We start from the raw sequence: 18,203 nt of genomic DNA, 5'->3' as shown, positions 1-18,203 counted from the left end.
TGTCATTAATGATGTTTACGAAGCGCGGAGAGCTGGCACCGCGTAAGGGCTGACGAAGTGCACGCCGACAAGTCCTCCGGACAGACAGACGCAAGGAACAAGGAACAGAAGAGAGATATTACGTGCAGCCGTGTTCAAAAGTGTTCGGATCGCAGGATTTGTTTCTGAGTCTTGCGCTGCCATTCTTACCGCACCCCTTAGCGTGCAAAAGTCCGGAGGCGGCGAGATCAATATTACTCCTCACCCTCCCGAGCGTTAAAGTTTCTGGAGTGCCGTAGAAGTCTCACTGCGCGACTCCAGTGCAAGGCCCTTGGCTCGAATACCACAGACAACACCAGGCCTGACGCCATCTTCGACACTGGACTGCGGGATGCACGCTCGAAGTGAGCAGAGTTGAGGCACGAGGTCCCACTTAGCGAAGACCGGAAAATCGCGGAGAGATCCCTGGCCCCAAGAGACGGAGGGAAAGCTAGAAGGGTCAATACAACTTCGACATCCGTCACGTGGTTCTAGTCAGCGGTGACGGTCACACGCTCAACCCGAGACCTACCTGGAACTAATTGGTCACGCCTACAATGGCTTGCGAACTGATTCATCAAGACGACTGTCATCGGGATGCGGCCACCCCATCTCGCCTCGACGCATAGACGACAAAACGGTGCATGAATGCAGGGAAGTTTTGCTCATGCCTGCCACGCAGCTGGAATACGGACACGCTCCACATTAGACCGCGATGCTTTGAAAACACGCAACTGCGGTCTGTGTACGGTTCGTGCGACGGGCGAAGAGTCTCGTCTGGATGTTCTTACGCCGCAACCGCTTCATGTGACCCCAGACATCCCGCCTGGTACACAAGCTCCCTAACGCTATCCCGTTAAAAGACATTGCCAGTCTAAAATATGCATAGTCCGAGATATACTAGGCATGTGAATTATGTCAAGTATTTTCGGATTGCGTTTTCTGCGGATAAATTTTATTTGCATACCGTCTGAATAGAAGAAATATATTACGCAGAGTCGTTCACTTCAATATGCATGCGCCTGCTTAGACCCAATTACTTTTGAAGTAATCACCAAGCTCGTAAACGATATCAAATCGCGCTGGTCCATTTGTTACAGGTAATTATGGCAGGATGACCATAACTACAACTAAGGGTCTAAGGTATAGAGTAACAAGAGTTATAGATTCGCAGCAAAAATCTTCGATTAATGCTATTTCATAGTACCGGCACTGATGGGGAGAAATACACAAAGTATCCTTCCCATAGTATATAGCAAAGAACGGATGGCTCTACAGAACTCAGAGGCTGCCATCTTCAAAAGGCGACTTTAACTGCGAACAGCACTCTTAAACTAAGTCCAGCCCCAGCCAAGAAAATTGTGTGAAGCTTGACCTTGAGGGCGAACAGCGCGACCAGAGCTGGTTACTGGCCGCGCAGGTAGATGGCGCCACGGGGTCCCTGTATCTAGAGGAACATTAAGTGTCGTCATAGCGCGCATTACGCAGTGACGGCAGATCACACCGCGCCGTCGCTTCGCTTAGCATATGTCTCAGCGACTGCACGTGCACGTCTTGGGCCTCTTCGCGCTCTGCGCTGGCATTGCCCACTACGAGACTTCGAAGATGCTGTTGTTGACGCATGCACCGCTCTGGTGGCGGCGAAGCTGCAAGGACTCTTGCTCAAATCATTTCGATACCAGGCTAACACTTCTACTCGGTTTAACGACGTTAAAACCCTACCACTTTTTTAACCTTTTTTTTTCCTTTTAGCCATTAGTCAGTTCATGTGACAGCTGCATGAAGGAAATGAATGCGGACAGTCGCAAAGCTAAGCAGTAGGAGATCACTCACCACTTTAAAATCTCGACTGAATTCGGTTGTCTTCCCCTGAAAAGAAAAAACGAAAAATAAACGTCAGTTTACGGTCGCGAGTACTAGCAGTAGAATTGGCGACAGTTGAAAACGTGTACTCGGATACAAGCGACTCATATACAAACATCAAGATAGGGTAAAGAGTGCGTTAGAGATGGGCGTCGGTTGAAAGGGCTTCACATATGCAGGGGGAGTTGAGAGGAGGCCGGCGTTTACGTTAATGATAGCAGAAATAGTCTATTACGGGACATGTATACATGTAGTCACGCTACAAGCCACACTGACCAGCGCCGCTCACACACCGGAGCTCCGATGGCATTTGGGCGTATGTGGTGTGTGGAGCTCCAACACCAAGAGCCTCTGATGCGGCTCTCGTAATGAGGTGGAAACGACCAATTCACAGTCAAAGGCGTCTCTTTTTCTCTTTTTTTCTTGGCTAATGAAAAGGGCAGCCCAGGCAACATAGCACAACACAAGGATGACACTTGTTTAGTATCTAACAGTTTGACATCATTACATCGAAAAACTGCGTCTTTGCTTTGCAGTGTATCCCATCTCTTAATTGCGCCGCCAGCGCCGCCTCTTCCGACCGCGAGCGGCGGATGAGAGAAACAGAGCGGCGCCCTGTAAACCAGCACGGGGAGAGAAAGGAGAAAGAAGAGTTTATATCGGCCTCTGTGCACGTTCTGAGCACGTACCCGTCACGCGTGCATAAGAAGCGATTCGGCCGCCTCGGCATTCATAAACAAGCGTCAGGGAGAGTACGGGGAGGCAGAAGGAACTAAAAAAAAGGCCAGCCGGGGTCGTTCCGACACCTCGAGGCGGCACGAGATAGCAGCCACGGACAGGCAGCGGCAGCAAGCAGACGACGCCGGCGAAAGGGTCGCGGGCAGACGACAGGAGGCAATCGCCGCGGCGGCGGCGCCGGTGGCAGCGGTGGCCGTTTATTAGAGCCGTATATTTTCGCTGCCGCCATGACGGGCATTACAGTCGCGGATGTCACGGGGACACGTTCGGCAGCAAAGCGGCCGGACCACACCTAAGTCCGAGTCGCAGCGGGCGATGTGTGGCCGCCGCCGCCGAAGAGCTGAAGGGAGCCGCCGCCAGGTGGCACCAAAGGCGTCTGCTGCCTCGGTCGCGTTGCCTTCTTTTATGCATTATACGATTCCTCATTCGAATTCCTCCTTTCGTACCCGAGTACCTTTCAGCACCTTCGCTTTGAAAAGCCCGACCGCCTGCGCTTTCTTTGCTTCGTATTTCTAACGTAAAATACGAAGCGCGACGGAGCGCGTGATGAAAATTCGCGTCGTCCCAAAGGAGCCTGGTGATACCGATGTGTCGCTGGATGTAGCACACAAAGCCTGCACTGGCCAGAGCAACCTTAACCCAGGAATAAGAAAGATACAAAGCCTGGGATATTAAATGTTGAAATTTTATGCTTGTGTGTGTGTGCGGCGAGAAATCGCTAAATTGTCAAGAATGGAGATCGGTTTCCCAAGGTCGACGCAACGACACAAACGACTTGCTCGTACTGTTAGCGTTATCACATCCGAGGCAAGATCACAGGGCGGGCTGTATCAGCACGCTCCCTGCGCCTCGCGAGGGCGCGGGCACAGCTGCTGCGATCGGCCTTGTTTGCTTTCATATGCAAATTCGCGCGCAACCGCAGCGTTGGCGGCGGCACTGACGGCAGGAACGAAAACAGCGAGCCGCAGAGCAAGCACGCGAGTAAGGAGGCATGACTGGCTCGCCGTGAAATAAACGAATGATGAGCGCCGCTCTGGCCAGACAGCAGCAACCGGTCCAAGCTGCGAGGAAAGGGAGCGAATGCGTTTCTTTCGACGACGACGGCAACATTTGTACGTGAGATACCGAGCGTAATTGTGCCGCGTAAGTGGCTAAGGTAATTCCGTTGTCCCTCTCTCGGCTGTCTGAATTTAACGTGCAGAAAAGTACTGGCTGCGGCAAATGTGCTGTGGGATTCAGCGCCCGTTGTGCCGGTCCTGGGCGTCAACCGTCTTAAGAGACGTACTAGGAGTCCGGTTGCAATCGCACCTATATCCCACAAAACGCCAGAGACCCTTCACACAGGCGCCAGCGAAGGTCTACAACAACGACGACAGCCTGCAGTGAGCAGCGCGCCCTCGGGGCGGCCTGCTGAAGTAACGGGCCACAAGTGTGAAAGAAGCGAACAGCGGGAAGGACGCAGGCATAAGCTGCACTGCCGGGCGTAACACGGTCCCCCAATTTCGGCGCTCCCACGACGAGCAGGGGCAGGGGGGTGAAAGCGGCAGCGCGTCGAACTCGGGAGGAGCGGTCACGGCGGGCGAATTAAAGCCTATTAGTAGGCAGGGCAGCCGCAGAGAGCGTGCCCGTGCCTAAGTCGACGCAGGGCTGCGAGCCAAGACGGGAGAAGCGGGCAGGCCGACTTGTTTACGCAGCGAAGCAGGCGGGGGCAGGCCGTGATTAATGAATCAATCACGGGCCACACCGACGCCGAAGAAGCACCCGCAAGCCCAACAAGCCCAACAACCGCGACGCGTCGGCGAACAGTGCAGTGCGCAAGGAGCCGTCACCGCTCTACAATCTAGCTCGCTTTCCTCCCCGCACCGCTAAGGCTGCGAAGCCGCGAGAGTTTAGCTAGCCTCGCTGAGAGTGTAGCGGCGCAGCTGTCAATATTAAAGCGCTGTTCAGAGACTCTTTGTTTCGAAGGTGACGAATCCTGCTCGTTCGGGAGCATATAGCGGTGCAGGCAACGAACACCTGTAAGAATACCGAGAGAATTGAGAAGTGTCATCATCATCATCATCAGCCTGACTACGCCCAATGCAGGGCAAAGGCCTCTTCTGGCTCCTCTTGAAAACGAAAGCCATTTGTAAGTGAACGCTGACAAAGATACACGGAATTTCTTTAGTGTGAAACGTCTAGAAGCATGCTTTTGACAGTGCTTCTGTCGCACGATGAACTCGTTGTACCGGCTAACAGCGGTCGCGAAGCAACTTCTACAGGCGGAGAAACGTCGCCTACTTTGGGTTTATGGAAGTTTAACGTCTCAAAGAAACTCAGGCTATGGGGGACGTCCTGGTGGAGGGCTCCGGAAAATTTCGACCACATTCGAGTCAACAGCCGAGCGCCATAACCACTGAGCCACCGCTACGGCGCGCCTAGAAAACTGATTATTGTAACTAATAGAAACGATTATAAATACGGCCGCGATCATTTCTCGGTCCACGATGAGCAGACTTTTCACCGAGGGATCGTGCACGCTCGCTGACAGCAACCGGCCTAGGCAGCGCCGGCTACGTCCACCGGTATGTCCTGCGGTCACTCTTCCACGGATGGAGGGGAGAGGGAGAGCGCCAAAGAATTCGCGGTTCTCTCGATTCCTCGCAACGAAATCCGCCCATGCAGCCGAGAAGAAATATTGCTCCGCAGCCGCTCAATCGATGAGGCCTGCCTGAAGCATCTTTCTTTTCCCGCGAGCGCCGAGAAGAGAGCAGACAGAAAAAAAAAAGTAATTTTCCCGCTTCGAGCAAGATCGAAGACACTTCTCTCGGGGGTAACTAATTAGGCCGCTCGGTGGCCAGCAGCGACGGCGCGAACAAGTTTCTCGCGGCCTGAGTCACACACGCGCACCCGCGGAAATCGCCGCCCGTCCATATGCGACCGGAGATAACTTGTCAAGGGGGAGCGAGGGGTCTACGCGAACATGCGTCCACGGAGGGGCGCCACGGTGAGCGAAGGCGGCCGGAGTAATTGGCGGTTATGTGGCTCTCTCCGGGCGGCGACGATGCGCTCTTTCCACTGCCGCGAATCATCATCGCACCGGCGCTGCAGAATGCGCTCGCGAGACGGATACGCGCCGCGCGGTCGCCACCGAAGCGGCGGCGCCGACAGCGCGCATCGTTGGGAGGAGGAGAGAACCTATCGCCGCCGTTCCCCGAAAACATACCTCTGCCAGCGAGCAGCACGGGAACCCGAGTCCGTGGCTGCAAGGGCGCTTTGGGTGAACCGTACAACAGCGTGCACTGAAACCCTATTCATTCCGTGCGTAAGCTTTTCGGAGAGGGCCAGCGTTTGTTCTTATAAGCATTGTATGTCGACGGGCGTTGTGTGTCTGAGCCTGCCATTAGTTAGTACATGATGAACAAGGCTATATGATCATCCCACTTTCCCCCTCAGACCGACGTGGTTGCTCTACGCCTGTAACGCTGGCCTCCCTGCAAAACATATGGAGGGAGGGGAAACCACGGACGCAGTCCGCCTCGGAATATAATAAGCGAAATCTAGGAATGCCCAAGATTATGTGATACGAAATAAGAAACCGGAAGCTACTATGCTAAAGAACTGCAGTCGAATACCGTTATAACGGACCAGTTTAAAACGAAATAACTGATATAACGAAGGAATGACGATTCCGCTAGGAAGCTCTGTCAACATGGGCTATAACGAAGCTACGGATATAACGAAGTAATCGCCAGGCCCCTTCAACTTCGTTAAAACGAGGTTAAACTGCAGTTGAGCTCACGGGGCACCTCGACGTAGGGTGTTCTGCATCTGCACACTCAATTTTTCTTCTCGACAGTCGGATTCAACGGCCGCAGAGGCTACTGCACGGAATGGCTTAAACACAGGATGCATTAGCCAAGAGGAATACTAACCAGCCGCTGACGACAGTCTAGCGACAAAGATCGAGTATAACGATTCATACGGTATGATTCAGTTTTGTTCAGCCGATGCACTACGCAGATTCGGTGTCGGTGTTTAACTACGCGGAGCGTGCCCGCCAACGGCGATGGATAAAACGCCGTCGCTGTCACGCACGTACGCAAACACATTTCCGGCGACCTTGGTCGAAACATGCTGTTTTGCTTCTGTGACGGGAGTACGCGAAGCGGACGACTTTCAGAGGACGGCGTTCCGCTAGGAGCGGCTTAATTGCTTGACACAAATCGCCCATCCTGTTTTCGATCAAGGCGCCTTAGGCCATCATGCGGGGCATGAACGATTTTTTTTTTCTCAGAATAAAAAAAAAGGAGGGGGCGGGAGTATTGCCGCAAGCAGGATGTTTCACAGAACCTTCCTGCCTAAACATGGCCTAACATTACGCAAAGGTAAAACACAAAATGAGTAGTGAGCAAAGGTAAACGCTTCGGCAAAAAAGGCTCGTTTTACAGGGCTTCAGCGCTAGCAACATGCTAACTCTGACGCACTGGTAACTTTTGGATCATTCATCGAATGTCAGTGATTTGGCGAAGTTCAAACGGCGCGACAACTACGCTGACGGGGTAAAACGCAGGAAGGACCGAGCCAGCTCTACACGTCGTGATACTCGGGCAGCGCATGCATAGAAACTTCTGAACAAAGTGTTGCACTCAGTCGTCACAGCTGTGAACTGCTGACAAGAAAACTGACACCGCCACCATTTTCACGGCGTGCGGCAAGAGTAGAGAAATTGCAGCGGCAGACAGATGCGGACAACTTTCACACGCCAGGTAGCAATTAATCAAGAGTCAGGGAATTCCACTGAGAGGAAACGATACGCATTCCACGCGCAGGAAGGTCCCCACGAAAGCTCGTAAGTTGCGCACACTCGGTTACCCTACAAAAGGCGCAAGAACCGAAGGGCGATGCCTCCATACTAGAGCGCGACGCGAATCGGAAGTGCAATATCGGGCGCAGGAAGTGCAAGGGGAAGAACAAGTGGAGCAATCCAATCGCACCCTTCCTCCGAGACGCAGGGGGCCGACCTAATAACGGCCGTCTCGCGAATCCCAAAAACCCGGTGGCGACGGGAAGCGCCGCCCACGCCGCAGCTTCTCCGGCGTCCCTCGCACAGCCGCCTCTCTTTCATCCCGTTTGCCGCACCCCGCCGCGGTTCTCCGGCGCTTTCTTTCTTCTTTTTTCTTTGCACATCTTTCGCGCCTTTTTTCTTCCTTTCAACCGCTCTTCGGAGCGCCAGAGCACTTGGTGGACGTCGCGAACGCGAGCGCCACGACGGCGAAACCCGGAACGGCGCAGATACGGACAGATGGGAAGCCGCAGTCTGCGCACCGCTGCAGGTTGTCGGCGGCTGGTCTCCACCGAGTAGGCACGGCAGTGCGCGCTTTTTCCTCCACTTTGTCGGCGGAACCACCAGAAGGGAGGGTCGAATACGTGCTCGTCCGGATAAAGGAGTTGACGACGCAAAAGAGACAAAAGACATTGAGTAACACAGCGCGAATTGAAACAGGGACGAATGAATACACACAAGGACGAGCGCTGACTAAAGGTACAAGACGGCACTGCGTCACATACACACGAATTCGTTCTGAATGCCTGCAGCTTTGTTAGAACAAGGCTAGAACCAGTAACGAAGGTTGCGTATACAGCAAAAAGAAGTACAAGTAACACGAGGATATGTAAGGAGAGCAGTGGCGATTGCAGTAAGGCTGATATTTAAGGACCACTACTTCTTCACAAATCCTTCATTGCATCATGAAATCATCACCCTCCATTCGCATCCCCACTCTCCTTTTACTTTTCCTTTCCCCCTTCCCCAGTGTGGAGTAGCAGGCTACGAGGGTAACCTTATCGCCGGTCGACCTCTCCACGTTTCCTTTCATTAAATTACTTTCTCTCTCTCTTGCAATCAGAGTTCAAGTTTATACGAGTGCATTGATAGGGGCAAAACTACGGTACTACCACACATATTTTAAAGATCGGTTTGCGAATATATTTCCAAGCAGAGGTGAGACGGACAAGGAAAGGGAAACTGCCAGGATAGAAAGGAGGGCCTGCAACAGTTCGCTCGCGAAAATGGATGGGACGCGACGAGCGAGTGAGATTGGAGGCCTGCAATGAACAATGAGCCATACATACATGAGTGGCATTCCGTGCGCAACACGTACGCATACACGCCGCCGGGTGAGTTCGGGAGAACAATACGACGTATACAACGGGCGAGGTGCGGCTCACGTCGATTGGTGTCGCGTGAAGACAAAACCGCGGCCACGCAAAATTTACACGGGAGAGACACCGTACTGTATTCTTTCAGTATGCTTCTGCTCGCTGCAGAGCCAGTGTGTTCAGACAGTGAGAGCGCGAATGTCGACACCCGGCGCACAACTGCGTATAGTCAAACGCGAGGGAGAAGACATCGGCTAAGAAAAGAGCGGCGTCCGCTCTCTAACACACGCAGAGCTGCGGTGTGCTAGCTTAGGATATGCGCTGTAAGCTTTACCTCCATGGGTGGAACAATGAGGGCGAACACCAATGACCCGAGGATCAACATCTTAGTCAAGGAATGACTTGAAACTAAACACTCGATCCGCTGCAATATCCGCGACAGCGAGGGGTGCTCCTGGAGGGGCGAGTTTTGACGACACGCCATGTTTCTGCCATGAGCATTAGCAAATTCATAACAGCAGAACAATGACTATACGAGCGTTCTTTCTTGCAAGACGGTGCGCGCGTCTACTTTCCAAGCGCAATCAACGTACCGCTGATGATGTAGTCAACACTTTCCACGTCTTCCTGCCAAGCAAAAGCGGCGTCGTCCTCAAAGCGCCACGACAGCGTGTCGGGTTGAATATCAACACGCAGCAAGAAACGAAAGTGCTCGTACAAAGAGCTGACATGACACGACTCGCAAAAGGAGGCCGCAGATCACTAATGGCCAAAGCGCGAAATGCAGCGAGCCGAGCGATCATCGCAGAGGAACTGTGGCAATCTGCACGTAAGGCGGTGCACCGCGCGCGAGCGCAAAAAGACACAAGACGGGCTGCGCGCCCAGGAAAACAACGACGGCTCGACGTCGAGTTCAAGGTACGCTCCGAAGGCCTCGAAAAGATGAAGCACGCACGCAGCAGACACGGCCGGCCGGACGGCGTCGTAGTCAGCGGCTTCGGGGAAAAACATCAGACGGGCCTCTGGGGGGGAGTCAGTCGGCGATCGCGCAGCACATATCCATCGCGCGGCCGGCGATCAAGAGAGCGCGCGCGGCAGAAATCCCCCTCGGGATATCAAAGCGCGCGGCAACCCTCTCTCCTTCATCGCTGCCGAAAAGGGTTCAGTGGATCCGCGCGGGCGCCCTTCTCGTCATCGTGAAGGCTTGTGTACGCATGGGCGGATCACGCCCTGATCGAAAGCCCGCTCAGAAGGTCGTCGGCGGAGAGGGCATTACACGGGGCGCACGAAAGAGGTAGTCTGTTAACGGGCGGGAACAAAGCCGCACACTGACGCCACCGTGGCAGACAAACCGATTAAAAAGCGTATACGAAACATACGCGCGCCACAGACCAAGGTATAAATGAGCCCGCTGTAAACAGCTTGTCGTCGTCGCATGAGGCGCTATTTGGACAGCGTCACGCAGTGTCAATCTTCCATGGAGGAAATTCCGTTACTGGTAATATAAGGCGTGCCCTGCTAAGCAGAAATGGTTCGCAAAATCAGGACATTCCTAAATTAAGTTTCAGCAAAATCGGGTTCAATGTCGTCAGCCTTCTTGCATTGTTGGAAAGATAGAAAGAAAATGAGACAGGACGAGAAAAAAAAATACCGCTAACAGAGAGGTAAGCTGCATTCCGGTCAGGTTCTTATTCCGAGACCACTGAAATACTCGCGGGTCCAGACTGTGCCGTTTCCAGCTGCACTTTACAGGAATGCCAGAATGAACGAGCACAGAACTCATATATACAACTGCGTGAAATCAAGGAGCCCTTGAAATGCTGCGCTCTTCGTGGCCGCACCTGAAAGGCGGATCATCGCGAGACAATGCATTCGGAGAAATGAAGCCAATTGACGCGCCAGGGGCAAGCAAGGGCGCGTAGCGATGGAGCAGCAGGGGGTGGGGACGGAGGGGGATGAGGTGTAAGCACGCTGGGGCCGCGGCCGTGTATATATATACACCCCTCTGGAGCCCCGGGACGGCCCCGTCCGCTGCCGTTCGGGCCGACCTTACCCCCGTTAATTTGACCGCGGCACCGCTTAGTGACCGCTTCCCAGAAGGCACAAGCAGAAAAGAAGCCAACGGAGGAATGGGGGCTCGCTCTCGTCTCCGAAGACAAGCGCCTCAATTTTAACCCAGCTGGAAACGGCGCCTCCGAGATGTCCACTCCGCGGCAGAAATTGGCGCAGTTTTGCAGAAAACCAGTCGCGAACTGGTCGACTGATCTGCAGGAGCCGCTGCCGGCCAACGTTTCCAGTTCCAGATCGTTCCTTGCTTTTTCTTTTGTTAGAGGCGGAGTGACCCGCTTAGCTGTTCTTTCCCCGTTAGTTTGCAGTTACAGGTGGCAATAACTGAGGCGAGCTTATAACGGCTCTTCGGATAGGCACAATCAGAGAGCAACTTTCCAAAATGCCAGCCTTAATTACGAAATGCAGGACGACACGCCGACCTCCATGGTGAGCAAAAGGCATCATCTGGAGTGTTTTAAGCGTCTCTAATTAGGCCTATAAGCGCCGGTGAGGAACAGTTCTCCGAACGCGACGGCCTTGAGCAACAATCCTCCTTGCGGAGTCGAGCGACTCGCACGCGAAAAGAAGGCACTGTGAGCAGTAAAATTAGCTAATAACCTCGACTTTTTGGGGACGCAGTGATCCATTTAACGTCTGAAACCCCCAGTCGAAAACCCCTTTTCACAAAAACGTCATGAAGCAAAGATCAACAGCCGACATCGCAAATAATTTGACATTGATACAACAGGAAGTTGTCACCAATTAAGAACCTATGGCAGTGCACAGCGATCCGAACTGTGGCAAGCTTTGTCGAGGAATGAAACATAGCCACAGGGTACGCCGCAGCACAGCGTCACTGCCTTTCCCCTCGGCCTCCTTCTATGAATGCGATGTTCATGTGAACAGCACCGCGCGAAGGAGGGGCACATGAGGGGTGAGGAGAGGGAGCGAGCTGTGAGGAAACGGGGCAACGGATGAGCGGGCAAACGCAGCCACGAGGGCATCCCAAGAGAAGACGCGGGGAGAGCGACGCATGATGACCTTGACCAAGAAGGCGGCATTTCCGGGCCTCCCCTTCTCTCCTAATGCCAGCCTTCAGCGGGGAATGAGCGGAGTAGCGCTTCTGCGCGCCAAAGTAAAGCACTCCACATACTGCGGCCCGCAATGCAAACAAAACAAAGAAAAGGGGAACAAAAAACGGAGAGGGGGGAGGGGGGGCTGCAGAGAGCCCGCAAGTGGCACGGCATGAAGAAAAGCGAAACCAGAGGGGATGGATACGCTGGGTCCATTAGAGGCAGCGCGGCGAACACAATGCTCACAGATCGGAGCCCGCAGAAGGGCAGCCGAAACAGCTGCCGGAGATGACGCCGAGAGGAGGAGGGGGGTGAGTTCGGCGAAAGTTGCCAGCAGCGGCTGGTGCAGTGGAACGGCGGAGGGAGGAGAGCTCGCTGGTCGACGCGATGCCACCGCGACGATTACTGCAGTGCGCGAGCTGGCTGTGCACTAATCCCCCCGCGCACCTGACGCGGGAGAAAACAGCGACTCACACGGGGGGACGCGTACAGATGTTGCGCTGCACTTCCCGTCTTGTTTGCTTACGTACTGTATGCACAATGGTTGGTAACAGTGACCTGAACTTGCGAAAAATATACCTCGCGGAGAGAGTGTAACGTAAGCAAATAACTATAAAAGCTGGAGAGCTGATTCGCCTAAAACGCACCAGAAAAAAAAGAGCCCGATGAAAGCGGAATTAACCTCATCGCCATCGGACAGTTGTCCATAGAATTGCACCCCTTTGTAACGAAGTTAAAGGTACTCGGCAATTACTTCATTTAGGCGTGGCTTCATTATAGCCAGTGTTGACCCTGCTTCTAAAGGGAATCGTCATTCCTTCGTTATATACATTATTTCGTTATAACCCGTTTCGTTATAACGAGGTTCGACTGTGTAAGCGAATATATTCGTTTAGAAAATTGGCAAAGCAAGAAATTTGTTTCTATTGCAAGCTGCTTCCCAGGGGAATCGCCATTCCTTCGTTATATCCATTATTTCGTTATAACCCGTTATAACCCGTATAAAGTGGCAACGCAAGAAATTAGTTTCTATTGAAAGCTGTAGGAACTGCAGGTACTCTCGCTTGAGTCAGCCTATATAACGTCCACGAAAGAAAGAAAAAGTAAAAAGTACTGAGATCTGTAACGCCCACGTCCAGCCATATAACATGCCATACGTATATAAAAAGGCCGCTGCAAGTTTATGACGCACTTATCATTCGGAGAAATCCAGCATCTCTTTCACCTCCCATCGCTAACTGTGGCCAAAAAAAGAAAAAAGAAAGAAGGCGGAGAGGAAATAAAAACGCGAACTGCTCACCCGCGCATATTATACATCAGCGGGAGGAGGCGTGCGTGGCGGCGCGACGAGCCGGCAGGAGCCGCAGAGAGGCCGCGCCGAGCGGAGAAACCATAAAGCAATCAGAAAGAGCGCGTCTTAGCGGGCAATTATTCCTGGAAATCATTCGCGGCGCATTTCCGTCGGACGTATCTCGTCATATTTTCTTCGTATCGCCTCCTCCTCCTCCTCTCGCCCCATCTGCGGGCACGACGGGGAGAGAGAGGGGGAGTGAATGAATAAAGCTCAATCCAGAGGCGCCGGGAGATAAAGTAACGCGAGCGACAGAGACGATAAAAAATGAGAGGCCAGAGCTGCGCTCGCCACCGCGTAGGAGAAGCCAGCGGCGGACCAGTACAAAGGGCGCGCCGCGATTAAGCACGATATACCTCCTCGCGCGCGGCTGAGAAAGCGGTCCAGAAAGAAATATGCAAGAGCAAAGCCCCCGCGCGCGCGCGTAAGCGCTCCTCCGCTGAGCAACCGAGTCACACTATGGCAAGCAGCGTTCAGCCTCCCCCCCCCCCCCCCCCCCCCACCCTCCACGTACGCATACACACACACGCGCACATAATGCCTGCAGCTCCCCTACGCACACCATCGCAGCCACTATAAATCGGCCGCGCCGCGGCGGCTCTTTCATTTTATGAGGCCAACCGCGCGGCGGCATCAGGCCGCATCCTCCTCTCCCTCTTCGCGCACGAAAGTCAGAACGGGTGGAGGCGAGCAGACAAAGGGCGAAAGAGAAGAAGATGGAGAAAGCCCAGAAAGGCGGCCTCCCCCGCCTCCGATGAAAAACAAGAGTATTTCATTTCCAAGGCCGCCTAGTAATGCGCCATCACGGACTCCAGGTGCTTGGCTGCTGTCGGTGGCGGCTGATATACACGTGCATACGTGTATGAGCACGAATGCAAGAATGCTTGCGCATTCTCATCACGACTGGAAAGCGACAATGAAACAAGGCGCGCCCTTTACCAATGACGGCCTGGACTGCGCCATCTATGCCAACGCATGTTCTTTTCGTTTAATATGCAGAAGAAGGGCACATGCTCCACTCGGACACAACGGATACGATATATCATATAAAGGTACAACCAAGGGCACGCAGCTGTTGTGATATGCGGGCGAAACTTTCGAATGGAGGATGGGGGAAGCAGCGCGGGGCATAGAAACAGAGCCCCACCTTTCGTTTGCCCGCGATATTGTTTAAAGGCCCGATGAAGTTCATCGCGCGTTCACTCCCTGTAAAAGCGGCGCATCCGTGTGCGAACTTGACTCCTCCGCACCGTAGGCTCAAGTATGTAGTGTTCCAGTGGAACCACTGTGCGTCTCCGTCGCCCTCAGCATGCGGCTGCAACGCGTCAATGACACACGCGGCGCTCGGAAGGACCTGGAGCTTGGCGGCGGGGTCATACGGTAACGGGGTTGCATTCCCCGATATCCCAGCAAAGCAGCACGGCGTAAGACGTCGTTCCAGAGAATTATTCCGGACGTCGCTGTTAATAACTTGTAATAGTGCTAACGATGGGACATAATGATCTGCTATCTCCCACAATGGCAGGCCTACGGTGTTTGGCCTCATGTGAACTTTTTTTGGACGCAAGTACACGGCATTGCAGCGCCGTTTGCCAACAGGCATCCCCTGCAGCAACGCTGTCTGCCTCACCACTCAGCGTCGCGAGGAGAGTGCAAATGGAGGCGGACTCCCTCTCCAGACAGCTGCACAGCGCAGATATCGAACTCTCGCGGAAGCGCCTCGTATCGACGGCGATCAAGAGATACGCAGAGCACGACCATCGTCCGGCCAGTGCCGCTGCGCAAAACCCTTATCGGTCAGCCCAGGGAAGGAGAGCTTCCCCTCATACGAGCTACGGGTGCGTTGTTGAACTCGAGTGGCTGGCGTGCTGAGCCGAACGACAAAGTGCCAGTGCAACGGTCGCATATGAGCCAGTCTGTCAGCCTTCGCAGGACGAGGGCCCTTTTTGATGTGGTTTCCCAAAGCAACGTTACGTTGCATACTGTTTCATCACGCGCTGCGCGAACGATGAAACGCATTACTGCGTTCAAACTGGATTCCGCAGCGAGGCGTGACACGAATTCAAGAGAAAAAGATAACCTCTATAGCTTTTGTATCGAAAGATATCCAGTGAAAACCTCCTCAGAAGGCACTGAGCCGAAGATACCTGGGGCGAGCGGTCGCAGTATCGGAGTTTCTTCGGTCCATGATTGTACAGTTTCACAGGGTCTGCAACGTTAGTCTGTGACTAAACGCAACAACCTCCGTAGCTGAACAAGGTCGATTGCACGGCATTTCGACCATTTCGTCTCTCTTACATGATTTCCTATTCGGGCACGTACGAGACATGCCACTGTCCGCAGCTGAGCGGTTTTATTCTGTCCCTATATTGAATTCACGCCGTCGTTAACGCACTACCCGCTATAGATGATCACCGGGTTGCTGGTGTCTAACTTTCGCTGCGTCAGCCTGAATGCTGGCTCAACGTTGACTGGATGAGGCGTTTGCGCACCATTTTTTGTGTTTAGCGCTGCGCAAGATCATCAGGCTTTCAAACGTCAACTATACCCAACTATATCGTCCCCGTCTTACCAATGTGACCCCATATCACGATGCCTGCTTCGCACAGACGGCGCCACAGACTAGCGTAAATAAAAAAAAAAGTGGATGATACGATGCGGCAAGCCGGAATTGTAAACTCAGTGGAAGCAAGTCGCTGGAGTGACTGCAAGCGGGGGCGCCAGAAATTTTGTCCTCATAGGCAAGAATTTCGTCGGATGTAAGAACCGGGACATCGTTTACACTCTGTTAGTACAGTGGCTCTCCTGTGACTACAAAAAAGATTGACATAGGTCGGCTGCCTTCCCTCACATTGCTCAGCGGTTTCTTCAGGGGAAGCTGTCACGCAAGGCTTCCAAACGTGACGGTAACCACCCGTGTTATGCTTCCCTCGCTGGCGCAAGGCAAAAACAAATCCTGAAGCTTTGAATACCTCGCTATCAAGGGGTAAGTTTGAAGTAGTACGAAACTGCTCAGTCCCTCCTTGAAATAACCTTCAAACCATCTGCTTACTGTCCGCGGCGTCGTCTGAAACCTCGCAGCAAGACAGACCCTGCCCTTGCACGGTGCGGTCAACGGAAAACCCTTGCCGACAACAAAAAGTGACATGAAACCTGATGCGCGAAAACTGCGATGACAGTTGGATTTACCCTCGGTGACTACTTTGAAGCTTTCACTCCAATGAAATATTTTACTCTAAGCCAGCTTCCCAGGCACAACAGAATTTTTCTGGGAGGCGAATGATGGCGGGTGGAAAGAGCTTCTGGAGGTTGCAGATGCAGTGGGGAGGCGGGTCGAGGGTGGCCGGGCAGTTCCTTAGATGTGTGTAGGGAGGTGGCTGGTAGAAGATGCTTCAGGAGCGCAGCGGGCGTTGCGTCTTTGCATTTGATATCACGATGGGGTGATCTTGCTTACAGACGCCTGCCCCAGGCGCCTGTCTCCTTCCGGGCGCGGTACAAGCACCCGAAGAAGGGTTGCGTAGCGCATGCAAGATCATCCTTATCTGCTGCATGGAGAATGAGATAAAAAAGGCTGCGCCGTCTGGGAGTCTTATTTCCGAGAAAGGAGACGCCGAGGGTTTTTGGGAAATCGCTATCAGAATGCCCGTCACGAAAATAACCGACAGCACACTGCGGAAGAAGAAGAAAAAAACATCTGCGCTTGTACTCGTGGTTAGGCAAGGGTTCAGACAGTATTCCGAATTCTTGTGCTCGTACCATCGACAGGCGTCCCTGCTCTCATCCATTCCACTGGCTGGGAACAAGGCGCGAGCGAAATAAGTGCCACCGTCTCCAAGTAATTCCCGGCGACAACCATAGAGGCGGCTGCCAAGCGATAAGCACAATGCAGATGCTGTGTGCTCAACGGAAGGCCATTGGCTGACAGGATATAATTATGCACACCGGCAGCGATAACTGCCGGCAAAGACCAATGCATACGCCGCTGCATACAGAAGGGATGAGCTGAGCCTCCGCAATTGGTCTTTGAAAGTACATGAAACGAGACCCGGCATGGAGCAACTGATGTTTACTGATGTTTAAGCACCGGACGTGACCGAGCACGTTGCCAGACTGGCTGGCGTGAATCGTACATTTTTGGCGGTTACCGATACATTCTCTTTACTCGAAACAATGAGGAGCTGACTATGGAGTAAGTACTTCACAGGGGGCAGCAAGTGCCACGCGGGACGGGACACCTTAATTCTGCTAGCCCCATCAGCGGGGAGGCCTTCCGATTCTTGATGACTGGCGGCTTGGTTCTGCACCAACCACTCCAGTCGATCCAAGGGATGTAGCATAAGGGTGCTCTGTATCATGAGTACCTGCTGCCCCTACTGGAGCTGGCACAGCAGGCGTGCACCCCTGCTTGCTACTCGGGCGACACTCTTGGCTCCGCTGACACCAACCACTTCAAACGAACATGCTCAAGCGCACGAGAACATGGACAAAGAAAGACCTAGGCAACAGGAGCGCTTCAGCTGGTCTAGGAAGTGTGGGAGTAAGGCATTCTAAGGCAGCTCTTGTTCTTACTGCTTACCAGGATACTGTAGAAGGACCTAGCTGTCTAGGCAGCGCACGCAGCTCGCTTGCTGCGACTGTTGATCTTGCACTCAATAACGGAGTGTCAATAAGGGACTGTTGGACTCCTGACGCTCCCTGAAGCACTCAGGGACTCTTCACGGCTCCGGTGCTACGTCCTGTAGGATGACGCATTCGCCGCCGTGTATAAAATGGATGAACTGAGCCTCCGCGATTGGTCATAGCGTGGTGCTTAGGACGGGGGTCGCACGACAGGAAAGGCGGTATTGTACTACGTAGGGTGTAAAGCCCTCGCAGGTTTTTTATTGTGCCCTAACATCTCGCAGCACACGGGCGTGTTTGCATTTCGCTTCCATCAAAACGCGACCGTAATTGCGGCAGGGATATCATCC

The 18,203-nt window shown here is 53.4% G+C and overlaps 1 protein-coding gene across 5 annotated transcripts in view; it reads right to left on the bottom strand.

Moving 5' to 3' along the window:
• LOC149341230 (AT-rich interactive domain-containing protein 3C-like) overlaps nt 1-18,203 on the bottom strand; it is a 264,429-nt gene that overhangs the window by 131,202 nt on the left and 115,024 nt on the right. For 4 of the 5 annotated variants that reach the window (XM_089543176.1, XM_089543178.1, XM_089543177.1 and 1 more), the window contains one exon: nt 1,852-1,887. The exons of the other annotated variant lie outside the window; for it this stretch is intronic. In XM_089543176.1, coding sequence (XP_089399302.1) covers nt 1,852-1,887 — 36 coding nt within the window. The remainder of the gene's footprint in view (nt 1-1,851; nt 1,888-18,203) is intronic. 5 annotated transcript variants of the gene reach the window in all.

The sequence above is a fragment of the Amblyomma mixtum genome, chromosome 5 (genome assembly GCF_055824585.1).
Source record: "Amblyomma mixtum isolate Tamu chromosome 5, ASM5582458v1, whole genome shotgun sequence".
Taxonomy (NCBI): Eukaryota; Metazoa; Arthropoda; class Arachnida; order Ixodida; family Ixodidae; genus Amblyomma; species Amblyomma mixtum.
Note: the sequence above shows the minus strand (reverse complement) of the source record. Positions and strands in the feature narration are given on the sequence as shown.